We start from the raw sequence: 20,540 nt of genomic DNA on the forward strand, positions 1-20,540 counted from the left end.
CAGTGTACTCAGGAGTGTTCACACAGATCTTTAAAGAGGAGAAACAACTGTACCAGAACAAGGTGTTCTGCTTTGTTCATCTCAGTGTTCAGGAGTTTCTGGCTGCTCTTCATGTCCACCTGACCTTCATCAACTCTGGACTCAATCTGCTGGAAGAGCAAGAAACAACTTGGAAGTGTTTCAAACAAGAAAATCTTCAAAGAAATACTTCTACCAGTGTGCTGTGGACAAGGCCTTACAGAGCCCCAATGGACACCTGGACTTGTTCCTTCGTTTTCTCTTGGGTCTGAAGACTAATCAAACTCGTTTGCAAGGCCTGATGACACAAACAGGAAGTAGCTCAAAGACCAATCAAGAAGCAGTTCAGTACATCAAGAAGAAGCTCAGTGAGAATCTGTCTGCAGAGAAAAGCATCAATCTGTTTCACTGTCTGAATGAACTGAATGATCGTTCTCTAGTGGAGGAGATCCAACAGTCCCTGAGATCAGGACGTCTCTCCACAGATAAACTGTCTCCTGCTCAGTGGTCAGCTCTGGTCTTCATCTTACTGTCATCAGAAAAAGATCTGGATGTGTTTGACCTGAAGAAATACTTTGCTTCAGAGGAGGCTCTTCTGAGGCTGCTGCCAGTGGTCAAAGCCTCTAAAAAAGCTCTGTAAGTTATAAAGTTTTTATTATTTAATTTGGTTGGTATGTTATGGAAAACACACTGCCATGAACCTCTGTTTTGTTTTTGTCAAAATCACTGTAATATAATCACTGTACCTTTATATACATGTGACTTGTATTAATGCTGCTGCCCTCTTGTGGCTAAAGTGTAATTATGTTCTTGTTATTAGGGAGGATTTGAGAGTAAGGCTACGTTCACACTGCAGGCGAAAGCGCATCAAATCCGATTTTTTTGACCCTATGCGACCCATATCCGATCATGCTATGACAGTGTGAACGTCGCGAATCCGATATTTTCAAATCCGACCTGGGTCACTTTCGTATGTGGTACTGAATCCGATACATATCCGATGTTTTAGAAAGCGACTGCTGTTTGAACGGTCATGTCGCATTAAATCTGTCTTTTTACGTCACCAACACAAGACAGACGCCAATTATCAGCGCCCGATAAGACATCGCGAACGCTTCCTGGCCATCCCGTGTAGATGTCAGTGAAACTGTTGGGAAGACAACGTTGGAGAAACGTGAACATTTTATTTGTACTGTATAATCTGCAGATTCTGACAGAAATCTGCAGCTATCCTTTGAAGCACCGCTCCTCTAAAACAGCAATAAGGATCATTATTAGGTTATTTACATTATTATGTAAATAACAAAATAACTTAAAGCAAAAATTGGGAAACGTAAAGTCCGAAGTCTTCATATTAAGGGTCATCTGTCAAACAATATTCTTTGCTCTGGGTCTAAACAGAGCGCGTTGTGTGTGAAGTCTTCTTTTGCGCATGCAAATGCACAAATGCGTCCTTCATTTCCCCGAATTTGAAGGATTCGTCGGGTGTGTCCTTCGTGGCCCACCATATCCCAGAATTCATAGCGCGGCCCAGCCAAATTCCAGCTGCCAACAATGGCGGCAGCTACTAAGTTTTCAAATTACTCTTATTAATCTTTCTGGGTCACAAAATAAACTTTTAACATATTTTCAGGCGAGAAAGTAGCTGTGTAAACTTCAAATATCTGCTTGGTCAACCCGTTCTCACTCCCAAAGCGTAACATTTTACGCTAGGTGACAAATCGTCACCATATTACGTTTTCGGCTACCCACCACGTTCCTAAATGACGACTTCGGAAAAAGAGGAAATATGAGAACCGTCTGGACTGAACCTACACATGTTCGCTCTTTTTCTTCAAATCGCTTAGAAACACGCTATTTAACATCATTAAAGTCCTGGTTACGGTCTGGAATAAGGTTATGGTTAGGGCTAGGGATAAGGTTAGGTTTAGGGCTGGAATACAGGGCTGGAACGTCTATTACCGCGGGAGCGTCATTGCACTGGATTCCAGCCATAACCCACCGCGTACCATAAGAACGCCGAAGGTCTCCTTTCGCGTTCCTCAGGAACGCCACGGGACGTGACAAAACGTCGACATGTTACGCCTCGGGAGTGAGAACGCTCTGGCTTGGTTTATCAAGACATCGCATATTTGCAAAAGTGTGCCGACGTTTTCGGAGACGTCTGTTACCCACCCGCTCGCTAGCAAGCCGGGGGGTCAATGGTCACTCCAGCCGGCGAGAGCAGCGGACGCCCGGCTTCATCGTTTTCAGACCCCTGCTCTTTCGCTACTCAGGTTAAACACGATATATAAGTCACTCGGATAACTTAAAAATGTAATTGTTTGCCTTTTTTCTGTGTTTTATTTGTTCCGGAGTAAATCGGTTTGGCTGAGATCAAAGTTCCTCCGGGATTTTCACACAGCTGAATAAACGTTAAACAGGAAACTGATTAAACAGAAGTGTGAGACGGTCGAGAATTTCCGCCAGTGTCCTGTTATATTTTAGATAGCAAGGAGCAGACGGCCGAGTTTATTAAACTCCACCGAGACAGCGGTGACGCAAATCTGAAGGCTAGACCGTCCCATTTCACAGCCTCGCACTTCCAGCCTTTTCGGTCTTTGAAGGACCCGGCCCACGTAGACCGCGAATACCGGGTCCTCCGAAGGATGCAGCCGACGTTTTGGGACACAGCTAGTGTGCGATGTTCTTTCAGTGTTGCACTTTGTAGACGCTCCCTGAGCACTGGTCTCACAGCCAGCTGCACATAGAGACCAGTGTTGTTAGTCCAGGTCAGAAGATGACTTGTTGGAATGAAAATGAGCTTGTAGTTTGTCTGCTTTAATAATGTGACTGGAAAAAGGTGTTGGACTTCAAATATGTCCATTTCTTTCACACTTCACCTTTAAAAGTGAAGCCTTGTGGTTCCTGGAAGGAAAAACACGACTTTTCAAGTCTTTGTCCTGTTTTTATGATAAATGTACGACTTTAATGTGAAACATTCAGAGTTTTTTCTCTTGTTGTGTTTGTTTGAAGCTGCTTCCTGTTGGCTTCAGCTGTTTGGAGTTTCCATTTTCTAAACTTCTACATTCTGAACCTTCTTCAGCTCTGAACAGATGATGAAACACTGAATGATTTCAAGCTCACACTTTGTCTAATAAACTTACATCTTTCATTCTTTATACAGATTGAGGGGCTGTGGTTTGTCAGAGATCAGCTGTGATTATCTGGCAGCAGCACTGAAGTCCAACCCCTCCCATCTGAGAGAGCTGGACCTGTGTGACAACTACAAGCTGCAGGATTCAGGAGTGAAGCATCTGTGTGGTTTCCTGGAGAGTCCAGGATGTGGACTTGAAACTCTGAGGTCAGTCAGCATGTTTTAGTTGTGCTGAGATGAATGTGATGTGAAAGTTGTGCTGACACTAAACTGCAGACATCAGGCTGATATTATACTGATCCACACTGAGGATCTTCATGGTAAAGTCTGTTTTCTTCTTCTCTGGTTTAGTCCATTGACTGCAGCAGAACAATGTTCACATTTCAAACCTTCAAAGAAGAAGAAAAATCCTCCACTGGATAATTCACTGTGAAACTCTCCAACTCTTCATTCCACCTTAAAGTCTGTCTGACACTGAAATCCAAAGCAAAATGTGCGTTTGCTTTACAGACAGCAGTCCAACACAAACATACACACATCATCCAAAACACAGTCCAACATCCAAATCTCCTCCACTGCCAGCATGAATGATGGGAAAGAGAAGGAGGAACACTCTGACATTCAGGGTTAGAATGAGTTTCATGAAGCAGACTGTGAAGATCAAAGCTGCATTAGAAAGCTTACATGAATGAATGAGTGGACAGAAGTGGACAGAGATCATCTGAAGCACTTCAAAGGCTTTAAATCAGCACATTTCTCTTTATTCTTTATCAACTCTGTTAGTTTCTCTCAGTTTTCTGTGGAATGAAGCTAACAGCAGGCTAATAAGATGCTGACCAATAGGTTTCTATTAAAGGTTGTAATTTGTATATGAAAAAGTGCTTTGGCTCAGCAGGGATCAGCTTACAGGTAGAATACAGCTGCTGGATGGGATTAGCATGTCATAGCTATCTACCAAACTGCTAACTGGGGGATTTCAGGCCATCTATGGATCATTTTTGCTACTTAGGCTCACAGGGCTGCAGCCTGTGCCCTAGCTGTCATAGGGCAAGAGGCGTGGTCCACCTGCACAGGTGAGCAGTCCATCACAGGGCCAACAGAGAGAGACAGAGAAGCACTCTCTCACATCCACACCTACAGCCAATTTAGAAGCACCAATGAACCTAAGCAGCATTTCATTGGACTGTGGGAGAACATCCAACCTCCACAGAAAGGCCAACAAGCTTCAACCTACAACCTTCTTGCTTTAAGGCACTAGTGCTAACCACTTTCCCCATTTCAGCCCAAATCCTGCATCTTCCTGTTTTTGACTCCAGGCCAGCTCCACTAACACTTTCTCATCAGACACTGCCACCTAGTGGAGGAAGTCTTAGTTCCATTTGAAGCTTCAGATGACAGTTAGTTCCTTTACAAAGAGGTGGAGGTGGTGGGGCCACAGCACCATCATCACTGAGTGCCATAGGACACTTAACCTTTGTTTCCATGTGCTGGGAACTTCCTGTTGTTCCAAGGAGGACTGGAAAAATGTGTGAAAATCTCCCAGTCAGTTCCTCACAGCACACTTCAATCATTTCCCTCCCACAGCATCAGGACCAGGGCTTTTTCTCTCTTTGGTCCCCCTAAGAGATTTCCACACAAACACCTCATCAGTGGGGACTCTCAGAGCTACCAGCCCTTTGCTACAATCACAAAGCTCTTCATTGAAATCAATGATATCAAAGCTGGAATCAAATGAGTCCAAGTCTTCTGCTGATTCAGCATCACATTCATCTTTGCTCCTTGTTCTGCATCCCCACCATGGACTTCATTCCTTTCCAAGCCAGCCTTGAGGTCCCTTTATTCAGCTCATCCTCTGCTTACTTTTACACCTGATTTTAGCTGCTTTATCTCTCTTTCAACAAGTTTCTGTGCCTCAATCTTTTCTTCTCTCCCTCATAACAAGACAGCTTCTTCTGCCTGAGAACATGTTGGAGTGATTTACTAATCCAGGGCTGCTTATTGGGGAAAATACTTCCTGTTTCCAAAGTAATCCCCATTTTTCCCAGAAAGAAATGTAAGTAGAAATCGATGATCTAAGTGAGAACATGAGCCTTTAACAATAGCAGCAAAATATCTCTCCAATCTCAATACTCCCTCTCTCGACCTCTGGAACACCAGAGGTCACAATACATTGTGTTGGGTCACTCCTCGGCCCACTCAGCTGCTTCCATGTCCATCCATGGCATCATGGACATCGGGGTCACCACTCCCGCTCTGACCCTCTCTAGCCGTCCTCTGGCTCAGCAAATCAGACAACCTCATGTCCTCTAAGTGGTCCAGTAATAACCACCAGCTCCCCTCGAGAACACTCCATGCGTAAGATTAGGTTTTTCTGCGTCCCTCTCTTGTGGTCCATCATGCCTCGGGCCTCCAGCATCCTCACCCCCCTGTGGTCGCCGAGATCTTGTGTAAAGCAAACAAAACACCTTTTCCTGCACATCCCTAACTTATCATCTTTGGGACTCTTTAATCAAAAGCCTGATCCTAATTATCTTCTTGACTTATTGACTTGTATTTATATATATTCTTCAACGTTACTCATCATTTTAAAACTCTTAAACGCTGCTTTCACGTCCATGCATGCGTTTCCTGTCGCTTGCCTTATCTAATCATCAACATCCTGTACACAGAACTCTCGCTGCTGCAAGGCCTCCACTCTGACCTAGAATCTCCTTTCACAAGAAAATCATTATAAAGCGCCTATTCTACTAAAAGATCCCAAAAAAAACAACCACTTTAATCAATTAAGTTTAAACATATAAGCAATTACTCCTGCATACATTTTATCATAGCTAAACGCTGCCTTGAAACAACTCCTGTGTGTTAACACTAACTTCATTTTAAAACTCACATTTCCTATGTTATAACCTGTTTTTGGTATAGCCTTTTTATTTCATCTTGCTCCTTTGATGTAACAATACCTTCTCATTCTAGTTTATCAGACTTAACCAAAATATATGCTTTCCTTCCTTTGGTCCTTCTCTAAAGCAAGAAACTCCTATTCAGTTCCTCTTTTCTGTTCACTTGTTACAGGGCCAGCTCAAGTTCAGTTAAACGCTAAATTAATTTGAGGCCTTTTGCCTGGAATCAATACTGTCATGTGTGTTTATGGACTCTATATGTCTGTGAGCGTGTGCAATCCTTCAATAACTCATATCATCCTCACAGTAGATTGGCTAATCATAGCGCTAGCCAAAGGCTCGTGACCCTCAAGAGACGAATTGAGCCACAACTCCCTTAAAGGCACAAAATGCAATATGTATAAAAGTCATTTCTACGTATAAGCTCTCCCCTTTATCCTAAAAATAAATCTATGTAATATCTGTATGTGTGTCTTCTATTCATTAATGTAATTGTCAGTTATTTCTCTCTTTATTTTACCTTCTTTTTGTTTACCTCTTTGTTTGTGACGTGGACATCCCTAAACCATCCTGAGTTCCGGCTTCAATTCAACCCAATTGTACCCTCTATTCTCGCAGTCGAACTCGTCTGGCTTCACCTTCCCACTGGCCCCTGTGCCCTTCTCTTAGTGTCCTTTGTTGTCTTGTGATCCCCAGCAAACACAGTCTGTTTCTTCTCTGTTTCTTCTCCGTTGCTCTTTTCAGTATTTTCCTTTTAGATTAAATCCCAGCCTGGCAAAATATCCCATTCAGTGTCTTTAAACAGTTATGTCACACTGTTCTTACCAGCCTGCAGTTCACCGTGCATTTTCCATCACGTGCTTTTCTTCCATGCTGCTGCTGGTATCGTCAGTGTAGTTTCAGTTGCACTGTCTTTTTGCCTGCTGTTAATTCTTGAAGTCCACGATGTTCTGTCGGTCTTCATCAGGAGATTAACTGTCCTATGAGCTTCTTCTCAGGATCGGGACAAGTGGGAGGTCAAGCTGTAAAATTTTAAGCCAAAATCTGGCCTGTTTTCTCCCAATTCTGTTAATCAATGGTTTTGTACTCAAGATTCTAGGTTGAAAGAAGTCCACCTGTATTGACACACTAAAGCATACAATTAATATCCTTTTCATTTCTTTTCTTAAAACCTCCATTTGCTTCATCTGCCTGGAGTTTACCTCGTATGTTTCTCTCTCTGTGTGCTCACTTGTCACAGTCAGTTCCTTTTATGGGCATGCAAAGTTCCTGTCACACACCATTTCCTGTCAACCTTGCAGCTGCTCAGAACCATATTTTCTGTTTCTATCTCTCCTGTTTTGTTTTTTTACAGGCTAATAAAACTCTTGTTTTACTAAGTCTTGATCTAAAACAATTCACCCTTATTTCACGCACACACTTCTAAATATACTAAATTCTTTGCGTTTGTCAGATCGTCTCACACACACACCGCCTTTTCTCTCACACTTCCACTTCTGCACTCACTCTACTATCAACTTTCATAGTGTTATTATTATTTATTATTTTGTACAAATCACACCCAATCACTCAAAACCTGCTACTCACAGCATTCACACACTTAACTGTGACAAGAGTTGAGGAATATACTCACAACACGCTTTCCTAAGAGTATTTCAGACTGCCTTTCATAATCAGAAAGAGCAAGTCAAAGAAAACAATTGAAACCTCTATTAATTCTCACAGCACACACATAGAATAGAAAAATAAAACACACCAGCATTTATTGCTGATGAGAGGTTACTCCTAAAAGTAATATGTTAGTCTTAAAATATATACAGTGCACTCACTATATTTATATATCAAAACTCAGTCAATTACTATACATCCACTACGGCAACTCAAAACTTTATTTATAGCCCTCTAATGAACATAAATGGCGTCTTAAACACACACTCAACAATGTTTGCAGCAATATTTGTAAAACCAACTGTGGTTTAAACAGTTCACTGCTGACTAATTTGCATTTTCACACTCACACACACACAGTCTAAAAATAGCTCCAGCACTGCCTCAGACTCCTTTCACACAGAGATCTCTTATTTTATATTACAAAGACGTCTTATATTTACAACCACTGTCACATCTGTCAGCTTTAGCGCCTAAACAATTTCGACAAATTTAAGTTAACGGTCCAACCGATAAAGTCCAACTTTTTTGTGATCAATTAACCAGTATCTGTCCAACAGTTTCTGGCCTCATCTCTAAAATCCCTAACTCAATTTAAAAGCGTCAACCAACCCAAACTTTGCCTGAAGCTCTATTTTTGGCATTTCACAGCCAAGGCTTACCCCGAAGTTTTAAGTTAAAGTTACACGCCCGAAGTCCAACTTCTGCTGGCCAAAAAAAGCGCAGACTACCGTTCCAAACGGTAAGGAGACTCTAACTCCTAGTTATTCTGGAGTGCCCCAAGCTCCACAGTGACCAACTGACTATTCCCTCTTCGAGGACAATGCCTAAGCGTCCTTGGCATTGGCAAGCGTTACCTCTGAGCACTGTGCTTCCTATCAGTCCAACTGACGTTCTTGAATAATTTATAATACTTTGGAACAACAGTAAAACAGCCAAAAAAGTGTAAGACTGAAGCAGGTCCAACCTTATAACCAATACGGGCTCCACCCCAAACAATAACCAAATTCCCTAATATACTAAAATCACTCAGCAGTCCAACTGCTTTCCACGGTCCAACCGTATTAAATCCTTTAGCGGTCCAACCGCATTCAATCATTTTTAGCAGTCCAACTGCATTAAATCCTCAGTACTGTCATGAGATTGTCATCAAAATCAAAGCAGACATTCCCCAGTAATTTTCAGTGAGTAGACTTTAATTTGTAATGTCCAATTTGGCACACTTTGGAAATAATTCAACAGGTATCTCTCTCCTTTGGATAAGCGGCTTAGAACAACAATGAGAAAAAGAGAGCTGATTATTAGCTCATCAAAACACAAAACAAAATCACAATGAATTATCAGTTAATTTCATTTAAAATAATTCATTAAGTATTTATGTACAATTCAAATTAGTTAATTACATATTTTGTTGGTTTGTTTTCTATTTTAATTATTTTACTGACACATTTAATGAATTATTTAATGATGTATTTATTTAATTCACGTTGCTACTCCTGGCCCTGCATCGCTGTTCATAAATACATTTTATTTGTCAGCTTCACCCATCAAAGTCAGGGGGCGGGGTTAATGCTGATCAAGTCAACACCATTGCTTTGGTCTGGTGGGCGTTCTTTTAGTGGGCTTTTCTCAATACTAAGTAGGCCTACACACCAGGGTTTGGACATGTGTGGATCCAAACTATACTTTTACCCTTTTTTGTGTGTCACCAAATACACTTTTAATATTTTCTAGACAAGAATGTAGTGACACAATCTTTAACCTCTTTTGGCTCCAAACAGAAGTGACAGACTTGAGCAGGGTTCATTTAAAGGCTGACAGAAGTGGAGTGGTGACGGGGAGATGTTTGACAGGACAGTGTTTCAGCCTCCACAGGTTCATGTTGTGCTCCATCAGTCAGTGAAGATGAAGTCAGTGCTGATGAGGCTGTAGAGTGTGTGAGGGATGTGAATGAGGATGATGAAGATCTGATGATAGCAGATAAAAACAGGCTGCAGAGACTTTGAGCCATACAGGGCACACAGTGTGTGTACAGAACAGCTGAAATCATTATGGAGGCCTCACTGGAATATGGAAGCATCACAGTACAGCTTCAGTGAAGCATTAAAGTCTCTGATATGAGATGAGAAATGAAGCAGCCAGAGCTTTTTCATGAGTGGAAACCCACTGTGACTGTGAGCTGCTGCTACAGCCTCCAGATTAGCCAGCAGCTCATCCTGCTCAACATGGACCTGTGGTCAGAGTGTGTGCTGGATAATCCGGCCCAGGATGAGGCCAAACTGACATGGGATGAAATGTCTGTCACATAATTGAGCTTAGTGTAGTTTCATTTCTGCACAATTTAAAAACAACCAAAACTTTGTTCTGTCTTTTCTATGTTATACTGTAGACTTTCTTTGATACTGTGTCCAAAAGGAGCAGCTTTTACTTTGAAGGGGAGGCGTCTCTGTTTCCTCTTCAGGTTGGATGATGGAAGCAAATTAGTAGCTGTGTCCCAAAACGTCGGCTGCATCCTCCAGAGGCTGCATTTGAAGGCCGATTACATCACAGCCAGGCGATGAAGGCTGTCCGTATTTGTCGACTCCTTCAAATGTGCCCGACAAATGCGTCCTTCATTTCCCCGAATTTGAAGGATTCGTCGGGTGTGTCCTTCGTGGCCCACCATATCCCAGAATTCATAGCGCGGCCCAGCCAAATTTCAGCTGCCAACAATGGCGGCAGCTACTAAGTTTTCAAATTACTCTTATTAATCTTTCTGGGTCACAAATAAACTTTTAACATATTTTCAGGTGAGAAAGTAGCTGTTTAAACTTCAAATATGTAATGTAATGTAATTGTTTGCCTTTTTTCTGTGTTTTATTTGTTCCGGAGTAAATCGGTTTGGCTGAGATCAAAGTTCCTCCGGGATTTTCACACAGCTGAATAAACGTTAAACAGGAAACTGATTAAACAGATGTGTGAGACGGTCGAGAATTTACGCCAGTGTCCTGTTATATTTTAGATAGCAAGGAGGAGACGGCTGAGTTTATTAAACTCCACCAACACAGCGGTGACGCAAATCTGAAGGCTAGACCGTCCCATTTCACAGCCTCGCACTTCCAGCCTTTTCGGACTTTGAAGGACCCGGCCCACGTAGACCGCAAATACCGGGTCCTCCGAAGGATGCAGCCGACGTTTTGGGACAAAGCTAGTGTGTGATGTTCTTTCAGTGTTGCACTTTGTAGACGCTCCCTGAGCACTGGTCTCACAGCCAGCTGCACATAGAGACCAGTGTTGTTAGTCCAGGTCAGAAGATGACTTGTTGGAATGAAAATGAGCTTGTAGTTTGTCTGCTTTAATAATGTGACTGGAAAAAGGTGTTGGACTTCAAATATGTCCATTTCTTTCACACTTCACCTTTAAAAGTGAAGCCTTGTGGTTCCTGGAAGGAAAAACATGACTTTTTCAAGTCTTTGTCCTGTTTTTATGATAAATGTACGACTTTAATGTGAAACATTCAGAGTTTTTTCTCTTGTTGTGTTTGTTTGAAGCTGCTTCCTGTTGGCTTCAGCTGTTTGGAGTTTCCATTTTCTAAACTTCTACATTCTGAACCTTCTTCAGCTCTGAACAGATGATGAAACACTGAATGATTTCAAGCTCACACTTTGTCTAATAAACTTACATCTTTCATTCTTTATACAGATTGTATCGCTGTGGTTTGTCAGAGATCAGCTGTGATTATCTGGCAGCAGCACTGAAGTCCAACCCCTCCCATCTGAGACAGCTGGACCTGAGCTCCAACAACAAGCTGCAGGATTCAGGAGTGAAGCATCTGTGTGGTTTCCTGGAGAGTCCAGGATGTGGACTTGAAACTCTGAGGTCAGTCAGCATGTTTTAGTTGTGCTGAGATGAATATGATGTGAAAGTTGTGCTGACACTAAACTGCAGACATCAGGCTGATATTATACTGATCCACACTGAGGATCTTCATGGTAAAGTCTGTTTTCTTCTTCTCTGGTTTCGTCCATTGACTGCAGCAGAACAATGTTCACATTTCAAACAGTGAGACTCAACGTATGGCCCGCGGCCCACACGCGGCCTGCCCACCTTTCCTGATTCAGAGAGAGGGGACCCTGATTAACTGTGTAGTGTTCTTCCTCACAGTTCTAAGTATCAGACACAACAATGAATAATCCACAGCTGACTGTCTTTAGCAGGTCAAAGGTCACGGCACACAGCAGACAGTGGGAAATATTATAACTCTGATCATTTATCAGCACATATCCATATGTATAAAAACAAAGCTGACACTGTGAGACTTGATCAGAGGTGTGATCATCACAGCAGAGGCCTTTGTGTCAAAGTCACAGAGGATCAAACAGAAACACATGAAGCAGATTTTCCTGTTCTGGCTTTTTATAGCAGATAACCTTCAAAATATTCTGCAGTCCATCAAAAACTGAAGCAAACCATGAATCAACATGTGAACATGAGCTGATGCTGCTGAAGTGAAGCAAAGTTACAGAGGTTTGATTACAGACACAGCTGAGAGTTTGTAATCTGTCATCATTTTAAAAGGTTTACATTTCTTCAGTATATCCACATTTGCAGCTGCTACCTCAACCTCCACTTGTCCAACACAACTGCTGTCCACTGCCTCCATGACATTGTGATTTTGCTGTTGGTCTTCTGTCAGATCTTCATCAATCACTTCTGCACGGGGCACACCTTCAGACTCTGCAGCTGCATAACGAAAGCCTGTAAGATAAAATTAGACATAAGGTAAATGTACACCAATATTCCAATGACAGGTGTGTGATTCATCTGGAAGTTATGTGCGGATTAGTGTACAGTGATAGCAATTTAGTATGTTTTTAGAGGGGGGGGGGGGTTGTTTACCTCCGATGGGTGCTCTTTTTCGCTTCCGTTGCGTACGCCTTGAGTGCCGGTCCGAGTCTGATACAGGTATGTCGTCATGCCCCATGTGCAGTGTTGGTGCCCAGTCTGGATTTGTTACATCCATTTCATATGCTGGTTTGCCTGCAATAATGCCAAATCATAAGCTACTCAGTCGACATGATGTGGTTCTGCAGCATCACACATTAGCATGTTTTATCTCATTATCTATGACCTCAGCACGTTGAAAATAACACTAAAAGCCTTTCAAGAGTGATATGAATTAATTTAGAACTCACCGGAAAGAAAATGCTGTGAGCAAACCAACAAAAAGCTGGGGATTGCAGAGAACTCGATATCCGCTCGTCTCACCGCTGCAATCCAAGCCTGACGTCTTTGTTTAGTAATATCGGATACATGGGATCCCTCACGTTGCCTCCAGGATGGAAAACGATGAAAAGAGAGCCCGTTATCCAGCTTCTTGCCTTCACGATCGTGTGATCTAACGTTGCAACCGACAACACAACACGTACGATCCATAGCTGAAATGGTATCCTTTGGCTGGCCTACTGTCATGGCGGAAGGGGGCATGGCCCATCTCCCGTGACATCACGCTCCAAAGCCCTATAGGTGGGAAAATGTACCATGTCGACCAATCAAAAATGATATGGAAACATGACATTTGGTTGTTTAGCAAAAGGGGGAAGTTTTAGGAGTGACCGGCAAGAGAGAGCGAGTGAGCGAAAGAGAGAGAGAGTTTTGATACGTGAGAGATTTGTGACGTTTACCGTGTTTGGTCTCAAGTTAGTTTGTTGTCTTGTGTATTTAGTGTGTAGCTGTTGTTTTGTTTTGTGTGTCAGTTCTACTAGTGATCGTCACAGTTGCTGCCTTAAAGCCAACAAAGGCAGATTGCAGTGTAAACGCTGAGTGACACACCTGCTGTCAGACCTGCAGGTTTATCCCTGTGCTGTTCTCATATGTGTTAGAGTGACACAAACTATTGTTTGACACCTGATTGTTCTGTAAATAGTTTGAAATGATTATATGAAAAACGTCTGAGCCTTGGCTGCATTTTTTGGTAAATAGTACCATATAACTTTGTTGTTTGCAAAACGTGTGCGTATTTTTAAAAGTGTACAATCTCTATTTGCATTTCAAGTTATGAAGATGATTCGTTAAACATGTGTGTGGTTTTTACAGTCAAAATATCACTTTCTACTTGTATTTTAAATTTTGTCTGAATTTAGATAAATTGTGCTGATACAGTTGGTCAAAATGAGAAAAATAACAGATTGGCAAGATAAACTGTTTTTAAAGGTAAAATATAGAGGCCACATCAAAAGTAGTCAAGAAGGGTTAAAGGCTAAAAGCAAAGTTGTCACTGTTGGGTCTGTGTTTCCACAAGCCCCGCTAATTCTAGAGACTTATTCATCATGAAGAAAACAAGACAGTCGATCGATCGATTATTTGCGCAAGGGAGGCCTCGTCTGTGTCCACCACGAAAATGACCACAGATCTGACCTCCTCCTGCTACCTTTTATTGGGAGACAGTTCACACAAAACACGTCAGAACAAAGCCACGCCCCCTTTGTTCTAAGACAAAGCATTTTATGTATATGTGTGAACTTCTGTAAGAGTGTGTGTGTGTGTGTGTGTGTGTGTGTGTGTGTGTGTGTGTGTGTGTGTGTGTCAGACCTCCTGCTGACCAAAGGGTCGTAAACCCAGGAAGTTTACATCAAAAGAAACAGATCTTCCAGATAGGATGTATCTACAATAAAACCTCCCCCAGCACAAAGTGGTTGGAGAGGTGGCCAGGATCAAAGGAATGGCTTTGATCCTACTGCTTGAACTAAGACTGTACAAATTTAAGAAACACAATGGCAACATTCAACAATTAGACTTAACAGTCACCAAGTACTGTTTATATTTGTGTGTATTGCTGCAGCTTTTTTGAGTATTAATTTGGTGCCTTTGTGTGAAATAATGGTATTGTGAGTGATCCATATAGTCACAAAGAATAGCCACTTGTTTCTGTGCTACCAAAGTTCCCCGGCTTTCATTCAAAATGTGTTTATCGTCAGCACCTGCACATTAAACTACTTAAACATTATAAATGTCTTCAAGCTCACACTGAGGCCTGTGGGGTACTATCAGCCACTGAGACAGTACACACATTTATATGTGTTTGTATATGAATATTTCATACTTTAAGACTGCCTGTTTATTTAAGGGAGATGAACAAAATACATTGGAATTGTACAAAATAATATCATGGATGATAAATTAAATAGATTTTAAGTAGATGCTTGTGCATTCTTAAAGTCTTATATGTTGAACTGAACTATGTGATCTGTTCAAAGCCTTAATCTTAATTTGAAGTGAAATGTGCATTTTGAGTTTATACACTATGTATATAAGGCGACCGTTTCCTTTTGCAGTATTTTTGTGTGGTGTACTTTTCTATGTCTTAACAAAAGGGGAACAAAGGTGTTTAAGTTCACCTAGGATGATGTGTTTTAATTTTCACATGGTCTTGCTTGAATTTGACCCTGACAAAGGCGTATGAACTCTGTCAGCTGTTTGGAGTTTCCATTTTCTAAACTTCTACATTCTGAACCTTCTTCAGCTCTGAACAGATGATGAAACACTGAATGATTTCAAGCTCACACTTTGTCTAATAAACTTACATCTTTCATTCTTTATACAGATTGTGGGACTGTGGTTTGTCAGAGATCAGCTGTGATTATCTGGCAGCAGCACTGAAGTCCAACCCCTCCCATCTGAGACAGCTGAACCTGAGCTGCAACAAAAAGCTGCAGGATTCAGGAGTGAAGCATCTGTGTGGTTTCCTGGAGAGTCCAGGATGTGGACTTGAAACTCTGAGGTCAGTCAGCATGTTTTAGTTGTGCTGAGATGAATATGATGTGAAAGTTGTGCTGACACTAAACTGCAGACATCAGGCTGATATTATACTGATCCACACTGAGGATCTTCATGGTAAAGTCTGTTTTCTTCTTCTCTGGTTTAGTCCATTGACTGCAGCAGAACAATGTTCACATTTCAAACAGTGAGACTCAACGTATGGCCCGCGGCCCACACGCGGCCTGCCCACCTTTCCTGATTCAGAGAGAGGGGACCCTGATTAACTGTGTAGTGTTCTTCCTCACAGTTCTAAGTATCAGACACAACAATGAATAATCCACAGCTGACTGTCTTTAGCAGGTCAAAGGTCACGGCACACAGCAGACAGTGGGAAATATTATAATTCTGATCATTTATCAGCACATATCCATATGTATAAAAACAAAGCTGACACTGTGAGACTTGATCAGAGGTGTGATCATCACAGCAGAGGCCTTTGTGTCAAAGTCACTGAGGATCAAACAGAAGCACATGAAGCAGATTTTCCTGTTCTGGCTTTTTATAGCAGATAACCTTCAAAATATTCTGCAGTCCATCAAAAACTGAAGCAAACCATGAATCAACATGTGAACATGAGCTGATGCTGCTGAAGTGAAGCAAAGTTACAGAGGTTTGATTACAGACACAGCTGAGAGTTTGTAATCTGTCATCATTTTAAAAGGTTTACATTTCTTCAGTATATCCACATTTGCAGCTGGTACCTCAACCTCCACTTGTCCAACACAACTGCTGTCCACTGCCTCCATGACATTGTGATTTTGCTGTTGGTCTTCTGTCAGATCTTCATCAATCACTTCTGCACGGGGCACACCTTCAGACTCTGCAGCTGCATAACGAAAGCCTGTAAGATAAAATTAGACATAAGGTAAATGTACACCAATATTCCAATGACAGGTGTGTGATTCATCTGGAAGTTATGTGCGGATTAGTGTACAGTGATAGCAATTTAGTATGTTTTTAGAGGGGGGGGGGGGTTGTTTACCTCCGATGAGTGCTCTTTTTCGCTTCCGTTGCGTACGCCTTGAGTGCCGGTCCGAGTCTGATACAGGTATGTCGTCATGCCCCATGTGCAGTGTTGGTTCCCAGTCTGGATTTGTTACATCCATTTCATATGCTGGTTTGCCTGCAATAATGCCAAATCATAAGCTACTCAGTCGACATGATGTGGTTCTGCAGCATCACACATTAGCATGTTTTATCTCATTATCTATGACCTCAACACGTTGAAAATAACACTAAAAGCCTTTCAAGAGTGATATGAATTAATTTAGAACTCACCGGAAAGAAAATGCCGTGAGCAAACCAACAAAAAGCTGGGGATTGCAGAGAACTCGATATCCGCTCGTCTCACCGCTGCAATCCAAGCCTGACGTCTTTGTTTAGTAATATCGGATACATGGGATCCCTCACGTTGCCTCCAGGATGGAAAACGATGAAAAGAGAGCCCGTTATCCAGCTTCTTGCCTTCACGATCGTGTGATCTAACGTTGCAACCGACAACACAACACGTACGATCCATAGCTGAAATGGTATCCTTTGGCTGGCCTACTGTCATGGCGGAAGGGGGCATGGCCCATCTCCCGTGACATCACGCTCCAAAGCCCTATAGGTGGGAAAATGTACCATGTCGACCAATCAAAAATGATATGGAAACATGACATTTGGTTGTTTAGCAAAAGGGGGAAGTTTTAGGAGTGACCGGCAAGAGAGAGCGAGTGAGCGAAAGAGAGAGAGAGTTTTGATACGTGAGAGATTTGTGACGTTTACCGTGTTTGGTCTCAAGTTAGTTTGTTGTCTTGTGTATTTAGTGTGTAGCTGTTGTTTTGTTTTGTGTGTCAGTTCTACTAGTGATCGTCACAGTTGCTGCCTTAAAGCCAACAAAGGCAGATTGCAGTGTAAACGCTGAGTGACACACCTGCTGTCAGACCTGCAGGTTTATCCCTGTGCTGTTCTCATATGTGTTAGAGTGACACAAACTATTGTTTGACACCTGATTGTTCTGTAAATAGTTTGAAATGATTATATGAAAAACGTCTGAGCCTTGGCTGCATTTTTTGGTAAATAGTAGAGATGGACCGATCCGATATTACGTATCGGTATCGGTCCGATACTGACCTAAATTACTGGATCGGATATCGGAGAAAAATAAAAAATGTAATCCGATCCATTAAATATCACGAAAGCACCTCACAAAACTTGCAACACGCCGTAACTCGCCTCAGAACGACGTTAGCACGTCGGAGCAGTATGCATCACGTGATAGAGCAGCTGTGGGCATGCAGGACCTGTCGGTGGTCTGGATAGCATGTGGAGCTTCGCTAGCAACCCGGCATTTCATCTCCGACAAAGTTATCCCGAGAGAAGTAAAGCAAGTGTGTAAGTCCATCTCTGAATGTTTGTAAAGCATTCCCACGTTAAGCTTAACGAGCGACTGCCTCTCGCTCTCCGGCTGCTACTTCAATCGTGAAACTGCTAATGATCAGCTGATCGGCTTTTCTGTGGCGAGTCCGTCTCTCTTGTTTGTTTTTGGCCCACTTTGCACCAGAAAGAGGAAACCAGCGGGCTGAACAACAGCAGCACGTTTAAGCTTGATAAGCTGTTGTTAGAATTTATTTAATATTACTTTCTACACCAGGATCTTTTTCTATGTAGCTGACGGCTGGTAACTGTGCAGGGGCGGATCTAGCAAAGTTTAGCCAGGGGGCCGATAGGGCATTAACTGGGAAAAGGGGGCACAAAGACATACTTTTCTTTCTTATTCTCATTTAAAATGTCGAGCTTTTAATAAATAATTATCTGACACCCAAAGTTTTAATTTGATGTAAAATGAATAGAAGTCCATTACTGTATATAGTGACTATTAAGTCTAATATATACACCCTAGTAAGCTATAGTACTTTTTACTTTGGGAAGGTACCATCTGTGCAGTCTGCAATTTTGTTGAAGAAAGATGTTGAATCTATTTAATATTTCTTGAAAAATAATTGATTTCTGTGCATGTTTTTTTTTACACTGCATCAAATTAAGGTTGATTACGTCGATTAAGCATCATGAGGTGGCGCGTGAGGGGTGGTTCCCTATTTTTTATTTATTTATTTTTGTTGTTGCTGGGAGTTGGAACCCTATTAGTTAGGTTGCTTAATATTTACGCTAAGTACTCTTTAAAATACCAGAATAGGGAGGATGGTGTAGGTCTAAGTTTATTAGATTGATCAGTATTGCTGAACTATGAAATATTTTTTTTGTATACAGGTATAACAGAATAGCTTTAGTGTAGTTGTTGTGTTTAAACTTGAGTATGAACTTGCAGACTTGCAAAATGCAGCAAGATATTTTAAAAACAGTTTTGTTGATTAAAAAACACTATATCGGATTCATATCGGTATCGGCAGATATCCAAATTTATGATATCGGTATCGGACATAAAAAAAGGTGGTATCGTGCCATCTCTAGTAAATAGTACCATATAACTTTGTTGTTTGCAAAACGTGTGCGTATTTTTAAAAATGTACAATCTCTATTTGCATTTCAAGTTATGAAGATGATTCGTTAAACATGTGTGTGGTTTTTACAGTCAAAATATCACTTTCTACTTGTATTTTAAATTTTGTCTGAATTTAGATAAATTGTGCTGATACAGTTGGTCAAAATGAGAAAATAACAGATTGGCAAGATAAACTGTTTTTAAAGGTAAAATATAGAGGCCACATCAAAAGTAGTCAAGAAGGGTTAAAGGCTAAAAGCAAAGTTGTCACCAAGTACTGTTTATATTTGTGTGTATTGCTGCAGCTTTTTTGAGTATTAATTTGGTGCCTTTGTGTGAAATAATGGTATTGTGAGTGATCCATATAGTCACAAAGAATAGCCACTTGTTTCTGTGCTACCAAAGTTCCCCGGCTTTCATTCAAAATGTGTTTATCGTCAGCACCTGCACATTAAACTACTTAAACATTATAAATGTCTTCAAGCTCACACTGAGGCCTGTGGGGTACTATCAGCCACTGAGACAGTACACACATTTATATGTGTTTGTATATGAATATTTCATACTTTAAGACTGCCTGTTTATTTAAGGGAGATGAACAAAATACATTGGAATTGTACAAAATAATATCATGGATGATAAATTAAATAGATTTTAAGTAGATGCTTGTGCATTCTTAAAGTCTTATATGTTGAACTGAACTATGTGATCTGTTCAAAGCCTTAATCTTAATTTGAAGTGAAATGTGCATTTTGAGTTTATACACTATGTATATAAGGCGACCGTTTCCTTTTGCAGTATTTTTGTGTGGTGTACTTTTCTATGTCTTAACAAAAGGGGAACAAAGGTGTTTAAGTTCACCTAGGATGATGTGTTTTAATTTTCACATGGTCTTGCTTGAATTTGACCCTGACAAAGGCGTATGAACTCTGTCAGCTGTTTGGAGTTTCCATTTTCTAAACTTCTACATTCTGAACCTTCTTCAGCTCTGAACAGATGATGAAACACTGAATGATTTCAAGCTCACACTTTGTCTAATAAACTTACATCTTTCATTCTTTATACAGATTGAGGGACTGTGGTTTGTCAGAGATCAGCTGTGATTATCTGTCAGCAGCACTGAAGTCCAACCCGTCCCATCTGAGAGAGCTGAACCTGAGCTACAACAACAAGCTGCAGGATCCAGGAGTGAAGCATCTGTGTGGTTTCCTGGAGAGTCCAGGATGTGGACTTGAAACTCTGAGGTCAGTCAGCATGTTTTAGTTGTGCTGAGATGAATATGATGTGAAAGTTGTGCTGACACTAAACTGCAGACATCAGGCTGATATTATACTGATCCACACTGAGGATCTTCATGGTAAAGTCTGTTTTCTTCTTCTCTGGTTTAGTCCATTGACTGCAGCAGAACAATGTTCACATTTCAAACCTTCAAAGAAGAAGAAAAATCCTCCACTGGATAATTCACTGTGAAACTCTCCAACTTTTCATTCCACCTTAAAGTCTGTCTGACACTTGTTGAAATCTCCCAAATCTCTCT

At 41.4% G+C, this 20,540-nt stretch overlaps 1 protein-coding gene across 1 annotated transcript; it reads left to right on the forward strand.

Annotated features, from left to right (window-relative positions):
* Positions 1-319: 319 nt before the first annotated feature.
* Positions 320-20,481, forward strand: LOC146577810 (ribonuclease inhibitor-like). Its single transcript, XM_085267721.1, has 7 exons — positions 320-386; positions 459-654; positions 3,185-3,361; positions 11,404-11,580; positions 15,305-15,481; positions 20,071-20,247; positions 20,392-20,481. Exons 1-7 carry the CDS (start codon positions 320-322, stop codon positions 20,471-20,473), a joined length of 1,053 nt encoding a protein of 350 aa, XP_085123847.1. The 3' UTR covers positions 20,474-20,481.
* Positions 20,482-20,540: the final 59 nt, after the last annotated feature.

The sequence above is a fragment of the Mchenga conophoros genome, linkage group LG3 (genome assembly GCF_057382185.1).
Source record: "Mchenga conophoros isolate Kocher_MC1m ecotype Shallow Benthic linkage group LG3, M_conophoros_male_GT1.1, whole genome shotgun sequence".
In the NCBI taxonomy this organism is placed as follows: domain Eukaryota; kingdom Metazoa; phylum Chordata; class Actinopteri; order Cichliformes; family Cichlidae; genus Mchenga; species Mchenga conophoros.

Bases quoted from the DNA above. Each gene is read 5' to 3' on its own strand.
- LOC146577810 (XM_085267721.1), top strand. From the start codon at position 320: ATGACACAAACAGGAAGTAGCTCAAAGACCAATCAAGAAGCAGTTCAG. The intron at 3,362-11,403 runs GTCAGTCAGCAT...TTCTTTATACAG, and splicing joins TGTGGACTTGAAACTCTGAG to ATTGTATCGCTGTGGTTTGT. The intron at 11,581-15,304 runs GTCAGTCAGCAT...TTCTTTATACAG, and splicing joins TGTGGACTTGAAACTCTGAG to ATTGTGGGACTGTGGTTTGT.